Source organism: Prosopis cineraria, unplaced genomic scaffold (genome assembly GCF_029017545.1).
Source record: "Prosopis cineraria cultivar Desert tree isolate PC_DT_omini unplaced genomic scaffold, ASM2901754v1 PC1, whole genome shotgun sequence".
Classification (NCBI taxonomy): Eukaryota; Viridiplantae; Streptophyta; class Magnoliopsida; order Fabales; family Fabaceae; genus Prosopis; species Prosopis cineraria.
Window position 1 is genome coordinate 17,817,137 of NW_026555332.1, and position 24,777 is coordinate 17,841,913.

The window sequence follows — 24,777 nt, forward strand, 5'->3', positions numbered from 1 at the left end:
GTGATTGTGAATTTGAGCGAGTTGTTGACTTGTCTCTCATCAAAAGCCTTTGTACAACAACTTTCCAAAACTCCAAGAACTTCATTAATTACTACATTTTTCTCCCAATTCCTGCACTTTATCAAGATAGCTCACTCATCAATATATATATATATATACATATATTCAAATAATTGACTAAAAAATAAAACAGAATGACAGGAAGATGAGAGAAGGAGATCAAAGAAATTTGACCTAAGCCAATGGCCTTTGACTTTATCATCAACCTGATTCTTTGGCAAGATTAACAAAGAAAAATTAAGAAACAGAGAAAATTTATCAAACGATGGCTTAATTGGTTGGTGATCAGTAGTGATTACTAAGATATTTATGAGAGTAAAATACAAAACACACTTCCAAGGTACATCTCCCACCAACATATAGTCACCATCTTTTGATCATTTTCTTTTAATGGATCTTTTAATGGACTTTGATTTTTTTTTTTTTCATTGTAGGAATGATTTAAGGATGTTTAATGAGAGTTTTATGGATTATATTGCTTGATTTAATTTTTTCCCGTACATGTGCTTGGTTTTGATAAGTTTAAATGTTGAATATGTAGGATCTATGAGCAGAAAAGATCTAAAATATTTAAAGAAACGAAAAGGGATTTAAAGGAAACAAAAAAAAATCATTATGTACTCAAATCATTAAATACACCAAATTACAAACTTTTCAATCTCTCTCTCCCCCCTTCTTCACGCCACTCCTCATCTTTTTCTTCCTTTTCTCTCCTCTCTTCGCAACTTCTCTTCTCACTCCTCCTTTTTCACCACACCTGGCTTTCTTATAGTTTCCCTTAAGACAAAATGACTTACTAAAGACACCTATTTATACTAGACGAAGGAGTTACCCAAAATGCTGCCCATTGCTGAAATTGCTCATCCACTTGCTCTCTAAGTTGCTTATATTTATTATTATTTTTTATTTAGTGGGCAATTGGAATTTTTGATGATATTTACCACCCTCCCTCATCACTAATTCCTTTTTTCTTAATTTTTTCCTTCTTGAGATCATGCCTAATAGCTTTTGAAATTTTGTCAGCTTCTCACTGTTGAGACCTTTAGCGGAGTAGTCAACTTTTTGATAGTTTGTCTTTAGTTGAATCAACTTGATCTCTCTTGCTATTGCATTTTCCCAAATAAAGTGATACTCAATCTTTATATGCTTTGTTCTTGCATGAAACATTAGATTTTCTATCAAACTATTGCAGATTGATTATCATAATGTACTGTCATTGGATAATTCACTTATTGATACAAATCCTTCATCAATTGTACTAACCATATCCTCTCCCATACTGCCATTGTTCTTGCACAAGACTCTGCTTTTATTGTTGAGAGCGATATTATTGGTTGCCTTTTAGTGCATCAAGTAACAACTCCAAAACCTAAGCTAAATGAATAACCAATAGTCAATCTTTGGGTATCATATTCATTGGTATAATTAGCATCACAATATACTTCCAAGTTGCATGCTAGCCCACTTTTGTAGAATATACCAAGATCAAGTGTCTCCTTGATATATCTTAAGATTCTTTGAATTGCACTCATATGCAGCTTTTTAAGAGTTCGCATGAATCGACTAACCACTCTAATTGTAAATGCAATATTTGGTTGAAGTGAGTGTTAGATATTTCAAGCTTCTAACTGTTTGTCTATACATCATTGCATTCTTCAAATCTTTTCCTTCTGATATGCTTATCATTGGAGTTTACTTCTAGTGGAAGTGTAAGAGGTTTGCACCTAACCATTTCATACTTTTGAAGAAGATCTCTTGCATATTTCTCTTGACACAAGAATAGTCCTTCTTGTGTTCTCTTCATTTCTAACCTAAGAAAGTGATTCAGCTATTCAAGTTCCTTCGCCTGGAAGAGAATTGATAAATTTTTCATAGTTCGTTGAATTTTTTCTTAATCATCTCCAGTCACAATGAGATCATCTATATATACTAGTATTGTTGATAATCTTCCTTCTCAAGCTTTCATAAAAAAGCTTGTACACTATTATATCAATTGTGAATGAGAAACTCAGCAATTTTTCCACACCAAACTCTAGGGCTTACTTCAATTTATACGAAGCCTTTTTCAACTTGCACACATATCTAGAATTAAGTTTACTCTCAAACCCTTTAGGTTGCTTTATGTACACAACTCAATCAATCTCTCCATTTAGAAAGGCATTCTTCACATCTATTTGCTAGTTATAAGTGCTAGTAACACACAAACTAAATGTCTCATCATAGTCCAATCCATATTTTTGTGAAAAAACCTTATGCTACTAATCTAGCTTTGTATCTTTCAACTAAGTCACCTAGAAAATTATTGATCTTGCACACCCATTTACATGATATTGGTTTCACACGTTCAGGCTCTAGAACCAAATCCCATGTTTGATTTCCTATAAGAGCTTTCATCTCTTCCTCTACAACTCTCCTCCATTTTGCTTTATGAAATTCTTTTTTAAATGATATTGGCTCTTTTTCTTCTTCTACTAAAGCAACATTAGCATGCTTTAGATTTGGCTTTCTCATCTAGCTGGATCTCCTTAATCTTGGTGTTAAAGTCTCTAAAACTAGTTGATCTTCCAATATTTCTACAATTACATGATCATACGCCTTTGATCTCTGATAAATGCTGGTCTTTTGTAGATTTTTGGGTAATAGAGACTTTGTGACACTTTCAAAAATTTATTGTACATCATTGACCTTATCTCTAAATTTTTCTTGCAATTGTTCTTCTACTTCTTTGGAATAAGGAAGTGCCACATCTAGTGTCCACTAAGCTAATGCTTCATCAAACATGACATTCCTTGAAACATGATATTTTCCAATTATAGGATCATAGCAATGCTAACCTTTTCAATTTTCATCATAACAAATAAAAATACACTTGATTATTTTATTGTCGAACTTGCCAAGTAGATGATTAGGTACAATATACATAGCATTTGTAGCCAAATACCTTGAAACGGTTCATTATGAACTTTAATTCTCACAGCTTCTCAAATGGAGATATGAGTCCCATTTTTGGTTGAGGAAGCATGTTGATTATATGAGCTATTGTTCTCATACACCTAGCTTAAAATCTTCTAGGAACATTCTTTGCATGCATCATGCTTCGACATACTTTTGATAAATGCTTGTTTTTTTCTACAACACCATTTTGTTGTGTTATATTTAGACAAGTGAGTTGTTATCGTATCTTACATTGAAGAAGAAAGTTGGAGAATTCATAAGAAACATATTCTCCCCTATTATTAGTACAAAGGCTTTGGATTTTTCCACCAACTTCACTTTCAACCATAATCTTAAACTCCTTAAACTTTCCTAGAGCTTTAGATTTTTCTTTCATAAAATATACCTAGACATATCTTGAGTAATCATTAATGAATGTCACTATGTAGTTCATACCATTGATCAAAGATTTGTTTACCTTCCCAAAGGCATTTGAGTAAACCAACTCTAAAGGTTTTTTAGCTCTGTTTGAATCCTTATATGGTAGTTGGTGTGCTTTTTTATACTGACATTCAGCAGATATTGTATCGATGTCAACATCTTGAATAGGAATTCCTCTCAAAGAAAACTTGATCATCATCATTTTCAATTTATGATAGTTGATTGTCTAAGATGCGCATGCCACAAATAAGTTATTGTTGTTGTTTTGTGTCTTCTCCGTATATGCTTCTTTTGCAAGCATGACATATATCAAGACCACTTTTTTACCTCTATTATTAGTGTGTCAACTATTTTGACTTATTGATAAACCTTAACATATTTCAGGATAAATACAACAAACTTGCCAAAATAAGTCAATTGAGGGACTAATAAAAGATTCTTCTTCATTTTGAATACTTAATAGACATCCTCCAACCATACTTGCTTCTAATTCAAACAAGAATTAATCATCACATCACCAATATAAGTGATTGGTAATTATAAGTTATTCACAATCATAACAACTCACTTGCCTTTATACTTTGAAGTATTGCGAAGCCTATCTTTGTCTCCTGACATATGACTAGAACACATAGAGTCAAAGATTTAGTCTCTTTCATAATTGATTTTGTTGGAAGCACAATAAGCCTGCTCCATTTCTTTCTCTATTATGGTAACCATAATACTAGGCTCTTTCATAATTTTTGAAATGGAAGAATCTAGCCTTGTTTCTAAATCTAGGAACAATGCTTCAACATCCTACTTAAGTAATGTGATCAGTTCATGAAAGATAGAAGAAAGAGAAAAAGAGAAGGAAAGGGGTGATGGAAGAGAGTAATACCTCTGTTAAGATTTAGATCTTACATCATATTGGAAGTATTTTAAGCTTTGGTTGAGGTGAGGTCAGCTTCCTTTACCTCTCCTCTACCTCTTTGTGAGATATTTTAGTGGGTTTGGGTGTTAGTAGTTAATAACTTTTGTCTCCCTTAAGTTTAAACTAAACCCTATTAGCTTAGATGGAGCCATTATGAGTTAATCTAAGTGTATATACCTATAGTTGGTGAGTTTATGGTAATTTGAAGTTGGCCTCTAGGGTTTGAAAAAATTCTAGCCTCAAATTGCATATTAGGAGTAATGTGGACTCTAAAATTAGTGTTGTCTAGCTTTACGAAAGCTAAATGACAATAATGGAATATTGTTGGAGTGTTAGTTTAGCCAATAACAAAAGTTAGAGATTGTGTATAGCTTAATTAGGCTGGATAGTACTTATATTAGAGCTAATAATTTTAGTTAGTATTAAATACTTGAGCTTGAGGAGGCCTGAGAAGCATTAAAATCCACAACCTTTTTTGGTAGTAAAAGGGTTGAGATAATCAGATAATCTATGCTACTTGTTGACTTGTTAGACCATATATAAGGTTTAATAAAATGTGTAGTTATGTAATTATACATAAATATATGCATATGCAAGCACGCAGGTGTGCAAGTTGGTTTTAGAACTCATGTAAAGTGGAAAAATAGTTTTGAAACTATATCATATTCACATGCTAGTTTTTATGGAATTAATATTGTAATGTGATAATGATCATGAATAATATAATGTGAAATTGTGCTACATGAATGCAAGATTGTGCATGTGAGGGTAGGAGTTTCACCCTAGGTGGAGTAATGTAAAATTATATGGTATTTCCAGACACCACAAGTGGCCTTGGCATTCGGTCTTGTATTTATTTAATAGTCCTCACTTACTGCATGTGCGGTAATTAGGCATGTGACATAATGATTATTCAATAAAGGGGAGAACATGGTTCAAAAGTGGAAGGGGACCTTGGCTGAGTTATCTTCCCTATTTAATAAGCATAGGTTATTCTAGTTACATAGATTTAGCTTAATTGTGTTAATGGATTAAAGGGAAATCTACACATAAAGTAGTCGGCCAGAGGTACTCAGTATCATAAAGTTAGGAAGGGAATATAAATACCCATAATGTTACATGAGTAGGTGTAGAAGTGACCAAAACTATTAACTTTACCTTAACGGCATTAGTTTTTAGTGTTAAATGTTGATTGTGTATGCCAGTGTTAGTCTTCACTAATGTAAACTAAAAAAGGACAAAAATATCCACACAAAATAGTCAGCCAAGAGCATCTAGAAGTCTAAAGTAAGAAAAAAGGGAAAAAATACCCATAACATTACTAGAATTGTTACAAAAGTAATTAATTCATCAAATTTCTTAAATGTCGATCATTTAGCTAACACTTAAACAGAAGTTGACCATTTTTTATTGATGTAGAAACAAAATATTTCTAGGTGAATTTCAAAGGAGATTGATCAATCATCGTATGAGTACCCATAATGTTAATTTGATGGGTGCAATAGTGACTAATCTGGAAAAACCTGATATTCAACATTGTGAGATAAGTTGTAAACAATTGAAGGTCGAGACTAAGCACACTTCCTACGCCACCCTACCTTAAGAACAATACACTTCCTATGCTATCCTATCTTAAGAATAATGTCACAATCTTAAGCAATTTTATTCATGATAAGTTTAAAATTTTTAAATGGTTTTCATCACTGCTACAAAGAAGCGAGTGATTTAATTTGATGTTCAATCAAAATGACATTTTCCCACATAATATTCATATAATAACTAATTAACCTCCATATAATTTCACCTCGAAATTATTTTTTATCCACTTCAGTGAAAAAATGATCAACTTTTACTTAGATGTTAGTTAAATGGTTAACATTTAAGAGATTTGATAAATAGGTAACTTTTACACCAACTCTAGTAATGTTATATGTATTTTTACCCTTTTTAATTTAGGCTAATAGATGCCCCTGGCTAACTACTTCATGGGTATTTTTACCCTTTTTTTAGTCCATGTCAGTGAAGACTAATACATGGCATACATAGTCAGCATTTAACATCAAAAACTAACGTCGTTAGAGTAAAGTTAATGGTTTAGTCACTTCTACACCCACTCATATAACATTATGAGTATTTATACCTTCCTCACTTTATAATACTAGGTGCCCCTAGCCAACTACTTTATGTGTAAATTTTCCCTTTAACCCTTATATTAATAGCCCACAAATTTGATCATCAATGTTTAGGAGGTTCGATTGGAATCTGCAAATCATGCATTGTGAATTGTGTACAATGATGTACTACGCTGTGATCATATAAATTGTTACTATCTGTTTTACATACTCATATATGTTTTGACTTGTTAATAGGTAGTGTAGCGTATTCAGCTACTAGGATTTTGTCTTACCATATGGTTACAATTTTACATGTGACAGCGTTGGTAGGAGTAAAGAGAAGGCAATTGGGACAAGGAGTATATTAGAGTTCTACTTCTTGTAATGCCTTATTGACTTTTAAAATTTATATGTAATTGAATATATATGTGCACACGCACACGAGCAAATACATTGCCAACTAGGTGCATATAATTATTTTAGATGTATTTGCATGAATTGTATGACTATTATTATAGTAATTTGGCCTGGGATATGTATCTTGTAATGCCCTTACTAACATTAGCATACGCTCCACTACAATCAATCCAAATTAATTTCATTTGTTTTGAAAACTTGAAAACCTAATAAAAGATTTCAAAAACAACATTTATAAATTATTTAAATCATTAAATGTTACGCATAGCGGAAGCAACAAGTCTATGTGTATCAAAGACAAAAAAACATGTGCATTTTAGTAAAATTAAGGTTAAATTTAGCACCATGTACCACAGCTTGTGCCATATGTACTATGGCATGTGGCACAGAAACCATAGTTGCTTGCTTTATGCCATGTGTCGTGGCATGTGAGTACATGCATGGTGACGCATACACCTGATTCACTATCATTTTTGTAATTTCTAATATGAAATTCAAATATGCACCATTTCCACATCCGATGTCCAATTAGCGTGATTTAAATGCTCACATGAAGCTTGTTTTGAAATTTAATAAATGACACTAGTTTCATTTTAATCCAATATTTCTATCAGAAATTAGACACCCAATTATATTTTGACTATTTTTTGCCAAAATCTTGCCACTCAGGTATCTCAATTCGAAACCAAATGTCATTAGCTACTTTTTAGGCCTTGACCATATCTAAATAGATAATACATACCTGATTGACCATGCACATGCACAATATTACACAAATACATATAATTGGCCTATAAACTGTCCATTTCACACTTTTAGGCCAAAATCACAATTTCATTTCTAATCTCATACAAGGCCAAATTACCATACATACAGTTCAAATATCTCATAGTCACACCTATATATACTCATTCACTAGCCCATCCAGTCATTTCACAATTCACACACATATACAATGGGTTAGGGAGCTCAAAACCAATCAAACATAATATTTATCACAATATGTACATGTTTGGATCCTATGGCAACTTATACACATTCGTAGATATCAATCTATAAAGTCATTACATCATATCTTAGACTTATGTGAGAGATATCAACTCAACCTATATTATTTTACTTTAACCCACTACTACCAGAACTTGAAAAATGTAAATAACCACGGGTGAGATACACATCTCAATAATCAATATAGTTCATTTAGTGCCTATTACCACAAATAACCATATTAAAGTATCAAAACTAAAGTAATATTATGTATATATCAAAATATGAAATAAATTTATCTTTTCAAAGAAATTCCACACAAATACACGCTTACATGATCGTCTAGCCACTGAACCTCCAATGCTCCTTAACATGAAATAATAGGCTCTCCTAGATTAATCACTTGTTGATCGGAGTACACTTTTAGTGGTAGAAACACCGGGCCAAAGGTAATCTAACTTACTTACGGACTATAGTTTTCCTTTTCACACACTTATAATAGAGGCATCGTTGGCTCCTAACCATACCCTAACGGGTATTAGGGAGTTGTCAAATTATCCAAATGTCCTATGATAATAATCCCATAATATGCTGTATCAGATTACCCACGGTAACAGCCTGTATAATACTGCACCAGATATCCTATAGTGCCAGCTCAACCATATAATTTTTTTACTCACATATCTCCACACACACACATCCCTACATATCTTGGGTGAACTCCCACCCCTATGATCACATTTTTTCCACAATTTTTACTACTCATCCACATTTTCATAACATATACTTTCACATCATATATATATATATATATTGAAATTAATGACTTTTCAAATTCTATTTCACAAATCAATGTTCATGCTAAAATTATTCTCAATATCGAATCATGCACAAAACTCTTAAAACAACAAATTTACCATTTTGTATTTATTTCTACATAGTTGTAATAGTTAATAAACACAATAAACTATATGGTTACTTCAACCCTTTTATTCGATAGAAGGGTTAACCTGTGTAACTTCCTTACTTGAATCTCTCTCTACTTATTTACGTGTCACGTACAATAATCTACACAAAATTGACATTCAAAGTCAATTTCACTATTGACAAAAAGTGCCAATTATCGCAATTAAGCACTTAATCACTATCAATTCCAAATTCACACTCGGTTACACAAATTACTTCAGATTATCCCTCATTTCAAACTTTAACCTTTTCTAGCCAACTTTCTCTCACTACTCTCTCTCTAGATTGGGGCAAATCTTGCCTATGACTTCAAAACTTTATCGTTCTAACTCAAACCAGTCATAAAGTACTAATTTAGTTCTGAAGAACCTTTCTATTACTATAGAGTAAGAAATCAATTCCTTAAAACTCCTGAATTCAATTTCTCACTAGTTAAAACCAAGAGAAAATAGGGTAGAATTGGAGGTTAAAGAAATATAGGACTTATCCGATAAGTAACAGGTCATAAACATCATCCTTGCTCCTAATTTTGCTTACCCTAGCACATCCCCTACTCTTCTCCATGCCAGAGCCCTTCTCTTATGTTCCTCCCTTCTGTTGCACGAACTGGATACGTCCTTATTAATTAAAGTTATGCACCATGCATCGTGGTGCATTTATCCCCCGCCTTGGTGCATGGCACAATGAGGGAAATTCTCACTATAGTCACACGCTCTACTTCAAGATTCCGCTCTTTCACTCATATCTGTACATATAACATCCTAATGAGTCAATATAACACTTCACTATTAAAAATCCTAATCTCACATTAAACCATTAATTCATCCACTAATTAGTCATTAATATAGAATTAGAAATTTAGAATGTTACATGTCTCTTGGTGAAATTGTGATGTGTAGCCAAATTACGAATGCAAGTACATGGTAGTATATGATAGACTTGATGTTTGGATGATTAAATGCTACTACTTAGCCAAGTGCCATATTGATGAAATTCCCTCCTTTTGTGAAGTAGAGCAGGGATTAAATGGCCAAATAATGTTTGAAAGGTGATATATTGTGTATATATATTCTATCAGGTGTTTGTAAGTCCATAGAACTTGGCCCAAGTCTCGATTGAAGCCAGTGGCACTCTGTTTGGGTTTTGGGCCTTAGATATACTTTAAGATTGAAAATGCAACCTTTTTGCATCCAGGTATCTAATTCTCAAATAAGTTATTATTTTGGCATGAAACTAATGCCATTAATTATATGATTGAGCAAGCTTCATGTGAAAATTTGAATCACTCTGATTAGATATCAGATGATGAAATAGAGCACACCAAAAGTTGATCCGGTGTGCTATTGTGATAGGCCTTCTTTGGGGGAAATTTCTAATTGGCCCTAGTTTCAAATATCTATTTCTAAGTAGGTCCTTATGCTTCCATGATGTATTTAACTTTGATTTAAATCGCATGTTGAGCTCAATCAATATTTTTTAAATGATTTTCTTGACAGGATCCTGGTTTTCAATGATTTTAAATTATTTTATTAAAACCCTTATTATAATTGTGGTGAGTCATTAGGTTTAATGATTTCCTAATAACTGTTACAAAGTGTTATATATAATATGTTCTGGTAATATCAATGCATACATTATAGTTTCAGCAGCCTTGCGTCTTACCAAGTAATTCTGGTTCTAAACTGATAAACTCACAATTCCAAATTGTGCGCAAGCATAATCTCCTTCATGTACAATTTCTATATGACAATGTTACATGAACCAGGCTTGGAGTAGTTTTAGTACTTGATTCTTCTCTGATATGGAAGATCAGACAAAGTTGCAACCACAATACTTGAAGAAATGAGAAAAAGACTTACATGAAAGAGAAAACTTTATTGCATACTCAAATTACAAAATACACCAAATGACAAACATTTTCTTCCTTCCCTCTCCTCTTCTACATTTTTTCCGACTCCCTTGTGGCATCTTCTCTTTCACCACTCCTCTCTCCTTTTTCACCACACATGGCTTTCTTACACTTATTTATGCTAGATGAAGGAGGTGCCTAAAATGCCGTCAGTTGCCAAAGTTGCTTGCCCACTTGCTCTCCAAATTGCTTATATTTTTATTATTATTTTTTGTTTAGTGGGCCATTTGAATTTGTGATGATATTTAAAAGAATATGATATGAATGATATGTTCTTTACTTGAGATTGATAATATATGTTATGGATAGTCTACATTTTTTTAACCTTTCTTAATGAGTTCAGTGCCTATTTTGGTAGGATTTTGATCGACTTGCTTTATTTGTTCCATTTTATGAATTTAAAACCTACTTACATTCCACAATAATTCCACACACACAATTTTTCTTTCACTAATCACATGTATATGTTTTTTCCTTTTCCCCCCATTTTTTGTAACTTTAACATGTGGGAGCTGTTTTTTCATAAAGTACCTCTTTATGCACTCACCAATTAACTGCTCTCATGGGAGCATTCAAAACAAAACAAAACTCTACGTTCCTCACACGTAATCTTATCTAATTCAATATTCCTCACGTGGAACTCTCGGATTGTTCTAATTATTACTATTAGTGACCAAAGATTCGACACTGCTGCTGTTATTTGAACCAGCAAACCTCAAGAAATTCTCAATCTCATGGCTGATTTGGTCGTTGCTATCATGTCCTAGATGGAACCACTTACTAAAATGATGATGACGATGATGACGATGTGGCTTTTTCTCAGTTATGGCTATGGCCATGTCATTAGGAAACAAGTCTTGCACCACGAACGCATGAATCACAGTGCTGACAAGCAGTAAGGTCACCATAAATGTAGAGATGAGACTGAAAATTACACACATGGCTTTGGTTCCTATATTTGTAACAACATCTGAGTATCGTATGGTTGCAATGGCTGCGCCGGTCATAGGAAATGTGTAGGCCCACCATGCAAGTGAGAATCTATGATCCATTCACATAAAAACATTTGTCAGTAAACTCATAGACCAGGACACATGTCTTTTTCTATTACCCTTTACAATATTCTAACTTCATATCTTTGTTCTTTGTTTTTTTTTTTTTTTGAAATTATTAGCTTCTACGTAAAAAAAGAAACATTTTGACATTTTGAAATTCTAAAATAGTGAACTTTTTATAGTGATTTTTTTAAAAAATGTAACAATTACACCCTTTTATTTTTTAAAAATCATTAAAAAAATATAAAAATCCACCATTTCAAGGCTTTAAAATACTAAAATGTTTTTTATTTTATATATAGAAACCAATAATCCAAAAAGAAAAAAAAATGAAATTATAAAAGGACATTAAAAAAAGGCAAGTTTTAGTATCCTTTGCTTGTAAATTTATCTGTTGAATAATTAACACAAAAATGTATGGATTATGAAGATAGAACATACTTGAATCCTCTGAAGAAGTCGACCCTGACAGCCTGTTAAAATATAGGTAAGACTATCATCAGTGACTTGCCAATGAATGAGATGAGAAATTATTGCATGAAATGACGCACCACATCATTTATGCCTCATCCAATAAAATTGTACCAATTTAATCCAATAAAATTTTATATATCATTATTTTTAATAATTTTATTTTTAGAATGGAATACATATTTAATTTATTGTATTTTTTTCTCCCTACACTGTAATTAATAGCAAAATCAATTTATATTCACAGCAATCTAAATGATATATTTTTATTGGATGAAGCATTGATGACATAATGCATCAGCTCCATGTGATAATTTCTCTGAATAAGATGAAGTTGTGCAAGCTAAGGCAACTATTAGACTATGAAAAGATCTTTCACGAGAGTGACATAATTAACAAAATTTAATTTCCTGAAGAAATGTTTCTACATTTATACATAAGTTTGTATTGAAGAAGTATCGACATGGATATCAATATTGGATGCGATATGGACACAAATACGCTAGATAATGAAATGACAGTGGAAGTTACCAGAGAGAAATAAAGGAACATGGCAACGAAGTAGGAAATCCTTGATCCATAATCGAACGAGCCTTGAATCCTTGCCCATGCCATGGAAGCAACACTAGGAGCTGCAACAAACAAGAAGAACACGGGATGAAGCTCTTTTGGCAGAGTCTCATTGGTTGGGAGTCTCTGATATAGAGTGACAAAAAGGACTATGTAATGAGCAAGGCCAATAGCAAAGAAGAAGATAGGCCCTTCTTTGAGACCCATGGAAGCACCAAGCAAAGCCCCAACAAAATTCCCAACAACAGAGAGGTGATTTGACGGATTTGCCACCTTCGATAACCTCCTTTGGCCACCAGACATCCATTGTCCATAGATCTTAAGCTCAAGACAGACTATAGGAACCATAAGGATGTACCACAGAGAAGCATGAAGGTCTTTGACCAATGATGGTGGAGCTCCGAGAGCTAAGAACAAGAGAGCTATCCATGGAGCGAAGAAGAAGTTGACACGTATTGGATGGTAGTACTCACGACGAACAGCTTCGAAGTAGAAGATTACTTTCTGAAGATAGATGGTTGAGATAGAAGCAACAAGAGCGATTGCAATGAACCAGAGGATAAGATTTATTTTCAAGCTTATGTGAAGAAACTCAGTGCTTGGAGCTGTGGCTAATGTCTTCCATAGAATTGCTTGGCTGCCGACACCAAGGCAAATGCCAAATGATGAAATGGGGAAGCGAAGAAGAAATGGCCATTGTTTGTCGTGAGGCAGCAATATCTCTTCTGCATCCTGTTTCAAGAGCAAAAGCATGCATGGTCAGCTCAAAGTGAATAAATAAAGAAATGAATCCCATTAAAGATTATCTTTAATTTGGATTGAGCTGGAGGTCTTTCCCTTCCAAACATATATGCACACACATACATAATCAAGGTTAATGGAGATTTTTGCTTATCAATTATTCACTGGAGCATGTGGTATTATGAACTTTCATCTAATGCAATTTCCTCCTTCCACGTGTGAATCAATGAGAATTAATTAGACCAATCATCTTAACTCATTAAAAGACATAAACCTCTAATTTAAACCTAATTTGGTGGAAAAGTGTATTTTATGATCAGATTGCTCCTAATGTATCTATTTGAACACTTAGGCAAAATTGTACTAAGGATGTGATATTAATACATATGAAAACTCTTAACATATAAAAATGGTCCTAAAAGTAATGTACACATAAAATTTTTAATTTGTCCTTGAATTCCTAACAAAGTGCAAAATGATTAAAATACCTCTAATATGCACACTTTCTTATTAAGGCTCAAAACCTTAATTTAACACCAAGAATACACATTTTAGGATTTTTTACCATAAAATGTGGTCTTAAATACCTAAGAAAAATATGTAACAAATATAAACTATCAACATGTGAAATGATTCACTAAGCACCTTACTGTTAAAAAAATTAACTTTGACTAACTAAAAGATTGCAGAAAAAAGATATCAAAAATTAAAAAAAGATCTATAAAATTACACATAAGTATCTTATAAGAAAATTTATATCAATTAAATCTTTTAAATTACATATAAAACCGATATTAGTTTTTCTCATAGCATACTTATTTTCGATTTTATTAGTTCTTTTTCCATATTTTTTATGTCATTTTCTGTAATTTTTTCAATTAACTAATAGCTAAAATTAAATTTTTTATCAACAGGATGCTAATGTATTAGAGATAAAAGAAATCTCACATTTAGAAATAAAAAATAAATTATGAATATATAAAGTTTGAGATATGCCTAATCAAATGACTTAAACTATTTTAGTGAAATAGATTATTCTTAAATATACTTAATATAAAGATCTAACTCAGTGCTCAAATGTAAATTTAGGATATCATCCCCTCTCGATCGAATAATTGAGGGGCAAGTGTATCATTTAATCCTATATATGTAGTGAGATTGTTAATTTATTTCCGTGCGTGCTATACTAGTAAGATCGACATACCCTGAGAGTCTCCAACTCAGGACCTTCCAATGCATCAAAGTAGCGATCAACAGGAAGGGGTTTATCATTGCCTGTCATATTGTTGTCATGATCTGGAAGATGTGATGGTTTAGGTGACTTGCCACGTAGCATTGTTATCTGTCTTTCAAGTTTACCAGACCACGTCTTGAAGCTATCATATCTGATATCCCTCGACTTACAAAAGTTATAACTGAATGCCTCTGGAAACTGATCACAACCTTTTGGCATTGGTTGAGAATAACTTGTTGGTTCTTTCACATCTATCTCTCCACTAAATGTAACTCTTTTGCTGTTCTTTGGCATGCTGACAGAAACTGAAGGTTTCATCTCATCATACATGGCCTCAGATTCATTGTTACCTCTGCTTTGTACTGAGACTGCTTGACTTTCCTGTTAGAGAAACCGATGGATTTTAATTAACCTAAGTATAAATGCCAGAAAGTTCAAATTATACAGGTACTCTAATGTATTATGACAAGTTAGCCTCACTTGAGGAGGTATGACGAGAACTTGAAGATCACTGGCTTGCTCAGTTTTCTCAGAACTAGGTGCGTTGTTTGTACTATTTTCCATGATGGAGACCTGAAAGATTAGACAGATGATTCATCAGTTGCATGTTAGCTAGAAAGACATGTTCAACCAAAAAGTCAAGTAGATTAGGCCAATGATTAATAGATATATGACATGGCCAGTTTTAAATTTGTTTAATAAGATACTTGAATGCATACCTGACTTGCTTTAGATACGTTTTCTTCCAGAGTAGTATTTTTGGTAACACAAGATGAACAAGAACATTATATGGATTGAAATGAAATAAACAACCAAGAACTATGCAACAGATCTCTATTATCACAGTCCACTTTCTGATTTTATGTTGACATTCCACAACAAGTATTCTAAGAGATCATCACATTCTTCCAATTTTGGTTTTTGGATATTGTGCTGTAGAGAGTCTCACATCAAAAAGCCTCATAAATAAAGTGTGATTTATAAATTCAAATGACTCTCCATCGTCTTTTGAGATGGACTCTTTATTTAAAGTTGTCTCATAAGTCTCAAAAGTAAAGTGGGGTTTGAAAGTTCAAAGGTTCTCTTTGTGAACTTATGCTCATATATGATGCGTACAAGACAGAGAAATATGCAAATATCTCTCGTCCATCTTGTTTTATGAAACTAGGTTATATATATATATATAGATAATCCCACATCATGGCAGGCGCTTTTGGGTCAAATTAACAAACAGTTAAAAGTCATTTTACCGTAATGATGGGGGGCAACAAGTTTTCAGTGTTTTTCATGCGTTCACTAGATTAAACAGCTCAAGCATATCAGTCTGTATTTCCTACAAATGGAGATGGGAAAGAGGTAATGTATGAGAAAGAGCAAGAAAAGGATCAAGAACTCGAACCTTCTAGTTTTGTGATGTTGTACATATACCAGGCCACTTCGATTCAGATCTCACAATGCAGAAACTTGAAATCGAGTTTAGAGAATTGTACACACAATATTCCCTCGTCTCCCTTCTAGCTAGAGGATAGAGATTATGATGATCCAAAAATGAAATGTAAACGCAGAATTTAGATCCAAAATGAAATGGGAATAAACCAATAATTTAAATTCACAAATAAGGAAAGAGAGACACAGGGAGACCAGTTAGGCCATTAGCACATGCTGCCATTTCGTGCAAAGCACTCCATTTATTTAAGTTGAGCTAAGGGTTAGAGCTATCAATTAGAGTTGACTCTTGTTAGGATTTAAACGAGTTAGTTCTATTAAGCCGGTTATACTTCAGGGCTCCATTTTGATTAGTTTGGTCTTGGTTCTCATGGCCTCAGGCCTATATTTTTTTTCTTTTTTTAATTTAAAAGTCCAACAAATATGTTTAAAATCTCAAAAAAGTTATCACTTATAACATAAAATTTAGAAAACAAATTTAAGTCAATACACATAACAACAAATTTAAGTCTAGTAAAAAACTCATTACAAAATCAACACCAATATTAATCTAACTTTGCTAATATTGTCAGCTAAATTTTGAAGATTTTTATTATCATCAACATCAATATAATTTGATCCTTCTTCTTATGGAACCTCCTCAGTAACAAAGATATTAAGCTTTTCATGTATTGCTTCTTCATCCTCGTAAAATGAGGCTAGGGTTTTAAAATTACTGTAGTGTTTATTTTTTTTAATATTAAAATTTTAAAAAATTATAAAAAGATTTAAATAAGGCTGGTCCTTTTATATTGGAGCTTAAAAGGAATAACCTTTTTAAGCCAGAATTGTCATTTTACACTCTAAAATAGTGGCCTAACCCCAAATATTTTCAACATTAAAAGAGCTGGCCCAATAAACTCGATCCTAATTAACGACTCTATTGAGGATCCCATTTAGATTATCTATGAAACTCATCATTCAAGATATTTACTTCCTCAAGTCTGTAGTATAAATGGTTTTTTTTTTATAAACTTTACTCGATCCAAAATATATGGTATTAGATAAGTTTTATATATTTTTTCAATTAGACTATTAATTTATTATATTCCACTCGTGTAATTAATGATGATGTTTTGAATAATTCAAATTATTATATTTATTTTACTCAAGAGCACAACTAGATATATGAGATTTTTTTTGTTAAAATAATCAAGATTTTAATAAACTTTTTTTTTTAAGAAACATAAGTTAATAATGACATATATTATGGTTCAGTGTAAGAGCAGTCAAGAATGTATGGTCTAGCCTATGTCAAGTCTAGCCTAAGTTATTTACTAAATAGGCCTAGGTTAAGTTCAGGCCTTTAATTAGGTCTATTTAGCTAAATAAGTTAGGCCTAGTTTTATCAAGGCCAAACTTACAAGCCTAATAGGCTGGCCTTTTGACATATATGTTATTATATAATTTATTACATACATATCAGTTTTATCATTTAAATTTTAATCAATTTTTTATTTTTTTTCTAATTATGCTGTCTATTAGATTGGACTTATATATTTATTTTAATATTATTATTTTATTGTTGTATTGTAGTTGGTAAGTTATATTAATTATCATATATTGAAAATAGTAAATTATGTTATCTAAATATAGACTTTATTTTATTTTTTTGGTCAGAAATATAGACTTTAATAGTCCTAAAGTATATTAAAAATGTTTAAAACTAATATGTAAGTTTATTTAAAAAGCTTACTTTTAAGGAGGCTTGTAGATTAAGCCATGTTTTAAGTAGACTTAAGTTGAGTCATAAAAAAAAAAATCTTATACATGTTTCAATCAGACATCTAACCTATCATACAAGGTCAAACTTATTTAGTTAAAATTTAATTTAATTTAGTCTATTTTTACCTTTAGCTTCGAGGGAGTGAATTTAAGGATATTTTTTTTTTTTTTTCTTTTTCTTTTTCTTTTTTGAGAAAAAGAAGAAGAAGAATCATATAGCAAAACATGTTCTAGGACAGTCACATTTCGTGAATTGTAAGCAATGAGTTTTCTGTAAGATGGAGGTTAGGTCAGTAGTTAAATATTAATACGCTTCATCCGGGAACCGGAAAACAAATAATATTATATATAGTGATTGACTCTGGGCATAATAAAGTTTGAGAATTTAATGATTAAAAAGAGGTTTTGAAAGTGAATTTGTAAGTGCTTAATGCAGCAATCGACAATTAGAAATATTTTATTAAAAAAATTGGAGAACCCGGAGCAAGTTAAATAGAACTCTCTCTCTTTTTTTTTTTTTTAAATGAGAAGTTAAATAAAATTCTCCATCATAGTAACTATAACAAGTCATGTTCTAAATATTATATATTATTAAAAATAAACACCATGATATTAAAAATGTCATTAATATTTTCATTTATAATTCATTTAGTCTACAAAAACATATTAAGAAACTTGTATTCGTAACTATAAAGAACTAATAATCAATTAACTTAATTTTAAAGGAAAAAATAGACAATTGGAAAGAGGGAATAATTTAGGAATGTAAAGAAATATATACGAGGCATCCATGAAGGAAACATTGGGAATCAAAAATCAGAATACTTTGTGTCCCCACTTTACTATTGCTAGAAAATAATATATTTTCATCCACAAAGAAAATATTTATCATTCATTTAGAAACATAAATTACATACTTCCTCCGTTTAATTCTCTGAAAACAAAATTATCACACCTAACTAAGGATCATGGTTCCACCACTAATTATGCGAGTAGAGCTACAAGCATATAAAAATATACCATATATGGTGTAATTTTGCCCACCAACTTTGAAATACATTTATTTAAATTTATCCTAGGTATAGAAACCGAGCTAGGCACACGTTATAAACATACTCCCTTCATTTTCAAATATAAGATAATTTCAACCAACTCACATAATTTAAGAAAATTAGTTAATCCTAATTATTTTGTCTTAAATTAAAATGTTTGGATTAAAATGCCATTCTAATTAATGTTTACTTTTTTTCTCTAATTCAATAATAATATCTATTTATGAAAGACAATTTAAAAAAAATGTAATTAATACTTCTTGAATTTGAAATTTTGCTTATAATAAAAAATAATAAAATATAGGATAGTTTCTCTTGTATTTGAAAATTGAGAGAGCAATATACTTTTACACCCAATTTTTCCTACAACAATTAGTTTTAACATTAATTAATTATGGGTTAAGAACTAATGCACCATCATAATTATTAAATGGTAGCACTCAAAAATGTTTGGAAAAATATCAATCAATGACCGCTAGAAGAAATTTATATCATTTAAGAACTAATAGATTTTAAGATTTCACTATAGTTCACTGGTCTTTAGATGAAATTAATTTTTTAAGTGAAATGATCACATTGCTCCTAAAATTTAAAATAATTTAAAAAAGTCATCCCCATTATCACCAGTATCAGCCTCTAGGGACCTTATTGCCATTGAGGTTACTAGAACCCCTACTGCCAACAAGGTCACTGATGATGAGTCACCTGAAAGTGGGCAAGGGGGATTTGATTCCATAACTCTTGGGCACCTAAAAAAATAGTAGCCACCAAGCCATTAAGTCCTCTAAATCATGTATGATAAAAAAGAATATATGTAGTAACTAAAACTTCTACAAATGATAGTTCTTCGTCAACAAGTATTCATTCCAGTTTTAACAATAATGCATTCAAAATTACCAATAGTCCATTTAGGCTTTACAAGTTAACAAAAATTATAGGATGAGCTTAATTGTACAAGTATCAGTCCTTCATCAACAAGTATCCATTCAAGTTTTGACAACAACTCATTCGAAATAAACAACAATTATTCAGTCTTTAACAAGTTAGAAAAATTAATAGGATGGACTTAATTGTTCAAGGATTAGTCCTTCATCAATAAATGTCTATGCAAATTTGACAACAATTCATTCGAAATTAACAACAATCTATTTGAGTTTGAACAAGTTAGAAAAACTAATAGGATGAGCTTAATTGTACAAGCGTTAGTCCTTCATCAACAAGTATCCATTCAGGTTTTGACAACAACTCATTTGAAATTAATAACAATTCATTCAGTTTTTAACAAGTTAGAAAAACTAATAGGAAGGGCTTTATTATACAAGCATTAGTTTTTCATCAATAAGTATCCATTTAAATTTTGACAACTCATTCAAATTTAACAAAAATATATTCAATGTTTAAAAAGCCAGAACAATTGACAACATAGATCTAATTGAATAAGTTTTAAGCCAGCATAAACAACAAGCCATTTAGGTTTTGACAATAACCCATTCATGATTACCAACTGGTTTGTTCCATTGGACCTGTGTTGTCAGTTTTTGTAACTTGTTAAGTCTGAATATATTATTATTAATTTCGAATGAGTTGTTGTCTAAACTTAAATAGATACTTATTGATAAATAACTTACACTTATATGATTAAACCCATCCTATTTCAATTTGTTATTGTTAAAACCTGAATGGATATTTATTGAAGAAGGAGTAACACTTGTTAGAAGTTTAGGCTACCACATATATTCTTTTTGCCATTTATGATTAAGAGGGCTTGGTGGTTTGGTAGCCAACCATCTTTTTAGGTGGTCGAGGAGTCATGGGATCAAATTTTCCTATGGCCATCTTCACCCATTATTCCTTAATAAATTGCCACCAATGTCGGAGCTTCAATAACTACCAGCAACCCATCGACCTTGTTGGCGATAAGGTCTTCAGTGGCAATTCAACGACCAACACTGGTGACAATGAATATGACATTTTTAAATTATTTTAAATTTTAGGAGCAATTAGATCATTTTATGTAAAAAAAAAATCAATTTCATTTAAAGACCAATGGACTACAATGTAATTTCAAAATCCATTGGTCATTAAATGGTATAAATTTTCTCTAGCAATTCTTGGTTGATATTTTCCCAAAATGTTTAAACATCCACCCCCAATTTTTCAAAGGGAGAATTTCATTACATACTGGTCCAATGACATTTTATCAAATCAAGATAAAAAATTCTAAAAATTCATTGCAAGATTAATGGACTTAATTGAAAATATGTTCTAAAAGGAAAGGACCATAATATCCTTTATGGTTTTAGCAAGTAGCATTAACAAATTAACAATTAGTGTTAGTCAATTAACAATTTTAAGTTAGGGTTTTAACAGGTTACCAAAATTAAATATGTAGAGGCTACTATCAAAAAGTTTTACTAATAACAAGTAACATCAATAAAATAACAAGTTAGGTTAGTATTTTAACAAGCCACTACAAGATTTAATATATAGAGGGTATAGTCAACAAGTTTTGCTATTGAATTAACAAGAAGCATTAATGAATTAACAAGTGAAATTAGGATTTTAACAAGTCACTAAATTTAAATATGTAGAAGGTGCTGTCAATAAATTTTGCTAGTGTATTAACAAGTTGCATTAATGAAATAATAAATAACACTATTAAAAAGTTCACTTCTAATCAATGATTAATAATGGGTATTATAATTGTTTCCCTTCAAAATATATTTTCAATTAAGTCACTTGATCTTGCAGTAAATTAATTTTTAGAGTTTTATGAAATTGATTTGATATAACGTCCCACCAGTTACCCTACATATAATGAAATTCGCCCTTTTTCAAATTTATCGAGAATTAATTATAAAAAATTTAAAATGCACTACTATATTTATATAAAAACCAACTTAATTTCTATCCAAGTCCGAAAACACCTCTAACTGTATCACAAAGTAAAGTAAAACAAGAGCCCAGAAAATAAAGAAGAAAAGGAGATAAACAGGCAAAGAATCTGTGAAAAGAATTGGACAACAGTAACGCAAGTTTTCTTCAGGTATATATAGCATCGAAATATACAATATAAATAGAGAAAGAAGAGACCACGTATACCTGGAAAATATTACTTCATATATATGTGTGAAGTGTTGTTTCTGGCGGTGGAGTTCTGAACTTTTGTTTGAAAGGAAGAGGGGGGAGAGAGAGATTGAGATTTAAGAGGATGCCTCTCTGCCTCCCTTCTTTGATTTTATTATGTAACTAAGGAGAGGTTCAAAGAAGGTACAACAGACACTGAAGATGTATGTATATAAGGGAAGGAAAGTTGTGATGTCATAACAAAGAGAGGCTTCAAAGCAGAGGACGTGAGAATTTTCAGGAAGCTAAGCCATAATCTGATGTTGCTTTAACAAACTTGTTATTAATTATCTGTCAAGACAGTTATGAAGGAAAAAAAAATTAGTGTACATGTGTTGCACCACCTTATTTTCTACATTATTTTATGATATTATTAATTTTAAACTATATCATTTTAATTTAAAATTAAAGGACATCTTTATCTTTCGACTATTCATTAAGGAATATTTAGTATTCTAAACTTTTTTGCGGTACTATTTCCCTTTTTAACTTTTGATAATGATTCATTGAGCACCTTGCCGTTAAAAAAATGCTCTTTAACAAGTATTTTTGAGAAAATAATTGAAAGGTAAAAATGTTCTTTAACTTTTTATTTTATTTTATGTATAAAGTTAGATTTACGTATTTAACTTTATATACTTAATATACTTATATCCATTTAAATCATAACAAGTGAATTTTAATATGTTAATAAAATTAGTAACAAGAATTTATTATAAAATAAATAATTTATAAAATATTCATATATTTTAATTTAATTAAAAATAAGTATATTATATATATAAAACTAGGTAAGTTTTAAAGTGAGACGGGAAAAGAACATAAAAAAGAGTTTCATGGTTGCCTGGGCTTGTTGGGTGAAATGGACGTGACATGATTGACCCAACAATGAATAGGGAACCTAAATTTGGTAGATTACGGTGAAGTCCACATTTACTAATTTGAAATTGACTAACTCCATGATAGAATTAAAGGAAACAAATCATTTGAAAGGATTAACATGGTAAAAAAAAAGTCTAGAGAGAGTGACAATTAAGTCTCAAAAATTTAAATTAATGACAATTAAATTCTCGACAAATTATTTTAAAAAATAAATATGAGTTACAAATAGAAATTCTTCCATCCTCCACCTTTTTTCAAACAAGAGGAGGAAGGGATAAAAAATGACCAGATTGATATATTTTGAATATTGATCTTTTGATTATAATGAAGCATTTTTCACTAAAAAAAAAAGAAATTCTTGTTATAGTTTAATAGTTACATTTCATACTTAAATACACATTCACAATTAAAATCATGAATTTACAATTATATAGATCAATATTTACAACTCATTTTATATAACTCATTTTTTATAAAATATTGTCGGGAACCTAACTGTCATTAATTCAAACCTTTGGGACCTTACTATCATTCTTCCAAAAGTCTAATCTTAGCAATACAAGCCAACCATAATAGAGAAAGCAACAACCAAAGATTTGAGGTCCACTAACATCCAAATTTTTAAATATGGAATAAATTGCTAGTTAAAAGAGAAATTAGCTAAAAAGTGATTAATTAATTTAATTATGTTTTTGAGTTATTAGTTGGCCTTTTAGATTATATTTGGCTCTAAATTGAGCTAGGATGGAAATTGGACCGAATCGGGTTGGATCGGGAGGAGCAAAAGTGAGTTTTTGTTTTCTATGTTGTGAGTCGCGACTTGTGTGCCACGTGCTACAACACATAGCATAGCTAAGCAACTCAAAAGTGCGAAAATCATCAGAAAAAGGAAGAATTATGGAGGAACTTAGAACTTAAAGGAGAAGGATTTGAACACTACTAGGACTTCAATTTGGGGGAATTTAGAAGCTAAATTGGACCTTCAAACACTTGAGTAAGTTTTTCATTTCTCTCTTCTACCTCCACATCTCATTTTTCATGGAATTTGAAAGTGGGTAAATTTACTCTGAATTGATTAAGCTGAGTCTATGTTTTAAAGACTTCAAGTGACTCTAAAGGTTTGATTTAAGTTTCTTAACCTTGGTAAGTGGTAATATGAAACTTCAGTATTGTTTGGAATGACTTCGATCAAGCCCTAGTTAAATTATGAGGTTTTGCAATGTGACAAATTGAGATATCAAGTGTTATGTTGTCATAAAGTTAAAGGGAAGCTTGAGGGGATTGTGTGAATTAGTTGTAACCTTAACTAGCTTCGTTGTTAAGAATAAGAGTAAAAAGAGGGAGAATTGGGGTGATATTGATAGTTAATAGTGATTGTGTTAATTAAAAATTAACATATAGTACTTATTGTTGTAGATTGAGATGTGGAGAATCTTGCTGTGACCCAAGAGGAGATTTAATACCACAGATAACTCTTTTAATAACAAAAAGGTTAACATAATTAAATATTTTATATTATTTATTAACTTATAAAAGTTATTCACAAGTTAATCGTATGATTGCTTATATATATATATAGGTATGTTGTAAAAGCTAAGTATTTTAAAAAAAATAAGGGAAGAGTAGCAATTTGTGAAAACTTCAACTTTTGAAATAAGTGGTAAAAGTATTTATTATACTAGTTTAGAGGTTGAT

The 24,777-nt window shown here is 31.2% G+C and overlaps 2 protein-coding genes across 4 annotated transcripts in view; both read right to left on the minus strand.

Annotated features, from left to right (window-relative positions):
* Window positions 1-17,679, minus strand: LOC129318076 (S-type anion channel SLAH3-like). 2 transcript variants are annotated; one of them, XM_054962614.1, is made up of 7 exons: window positions 16,212-17,679; window positions 15,293-15,385; window positions 14,783-15,193; window positions 12,799-13,569; window positions 12,238-12,269; window positions 11,523-11,782; window positions 1-111 (listed from the first exon to the last, which is right to left on the minus strand). In XM_054962614.1, the coding sequence occupies exons 2-7, from the start codon at window positions 15,374-15,376 to the stop codon at window positions 92-94; spliced, it is 1,578 nt and encodes a 525-aa protein (XP_054818589.1). In that variant the 5' UTR covers window positions 15,377-15,385; window positions 16,212-17,679; the 3' UTR covers window positions 1-91. The 2 variants fall into 2 exon arrangements, with proteins under 2 accessions (XP_054818589.1, XP_054818583.1); XM_054962608.1 differs by lacking the exon at window positions 1-111 and having other exon boundaries at window positions 10,652-11,782; window positions 16,212-17,678.
* Window positions 16,240-24,777, minus strand: part of LOC129318041 (uncharacterized AAA domain-containing protein C16E9.10c-like) — a 20,397-nt gene continuing 11,859 nt past the window's right edge. Inside the window, exons 14-15 of one of the 2 annotated variants that reach the window (XR_008595155.1) lie at window positions 22,177-22,491; window positions 16,240-16,330 (exon numbers count right to left, since the gene is read on the minus strand). The gene's annotated coding sequence lies outside the window, so the exon portion shown is untranslated. Of the gene's footprint in view, window positions 16,331-19,550; window positions 19,824-22,176; window positions 22,492-24,777 lie in introns of those variants that run through there. The other variant, XR_008595157.1, reaches the window with a different exon arrangement.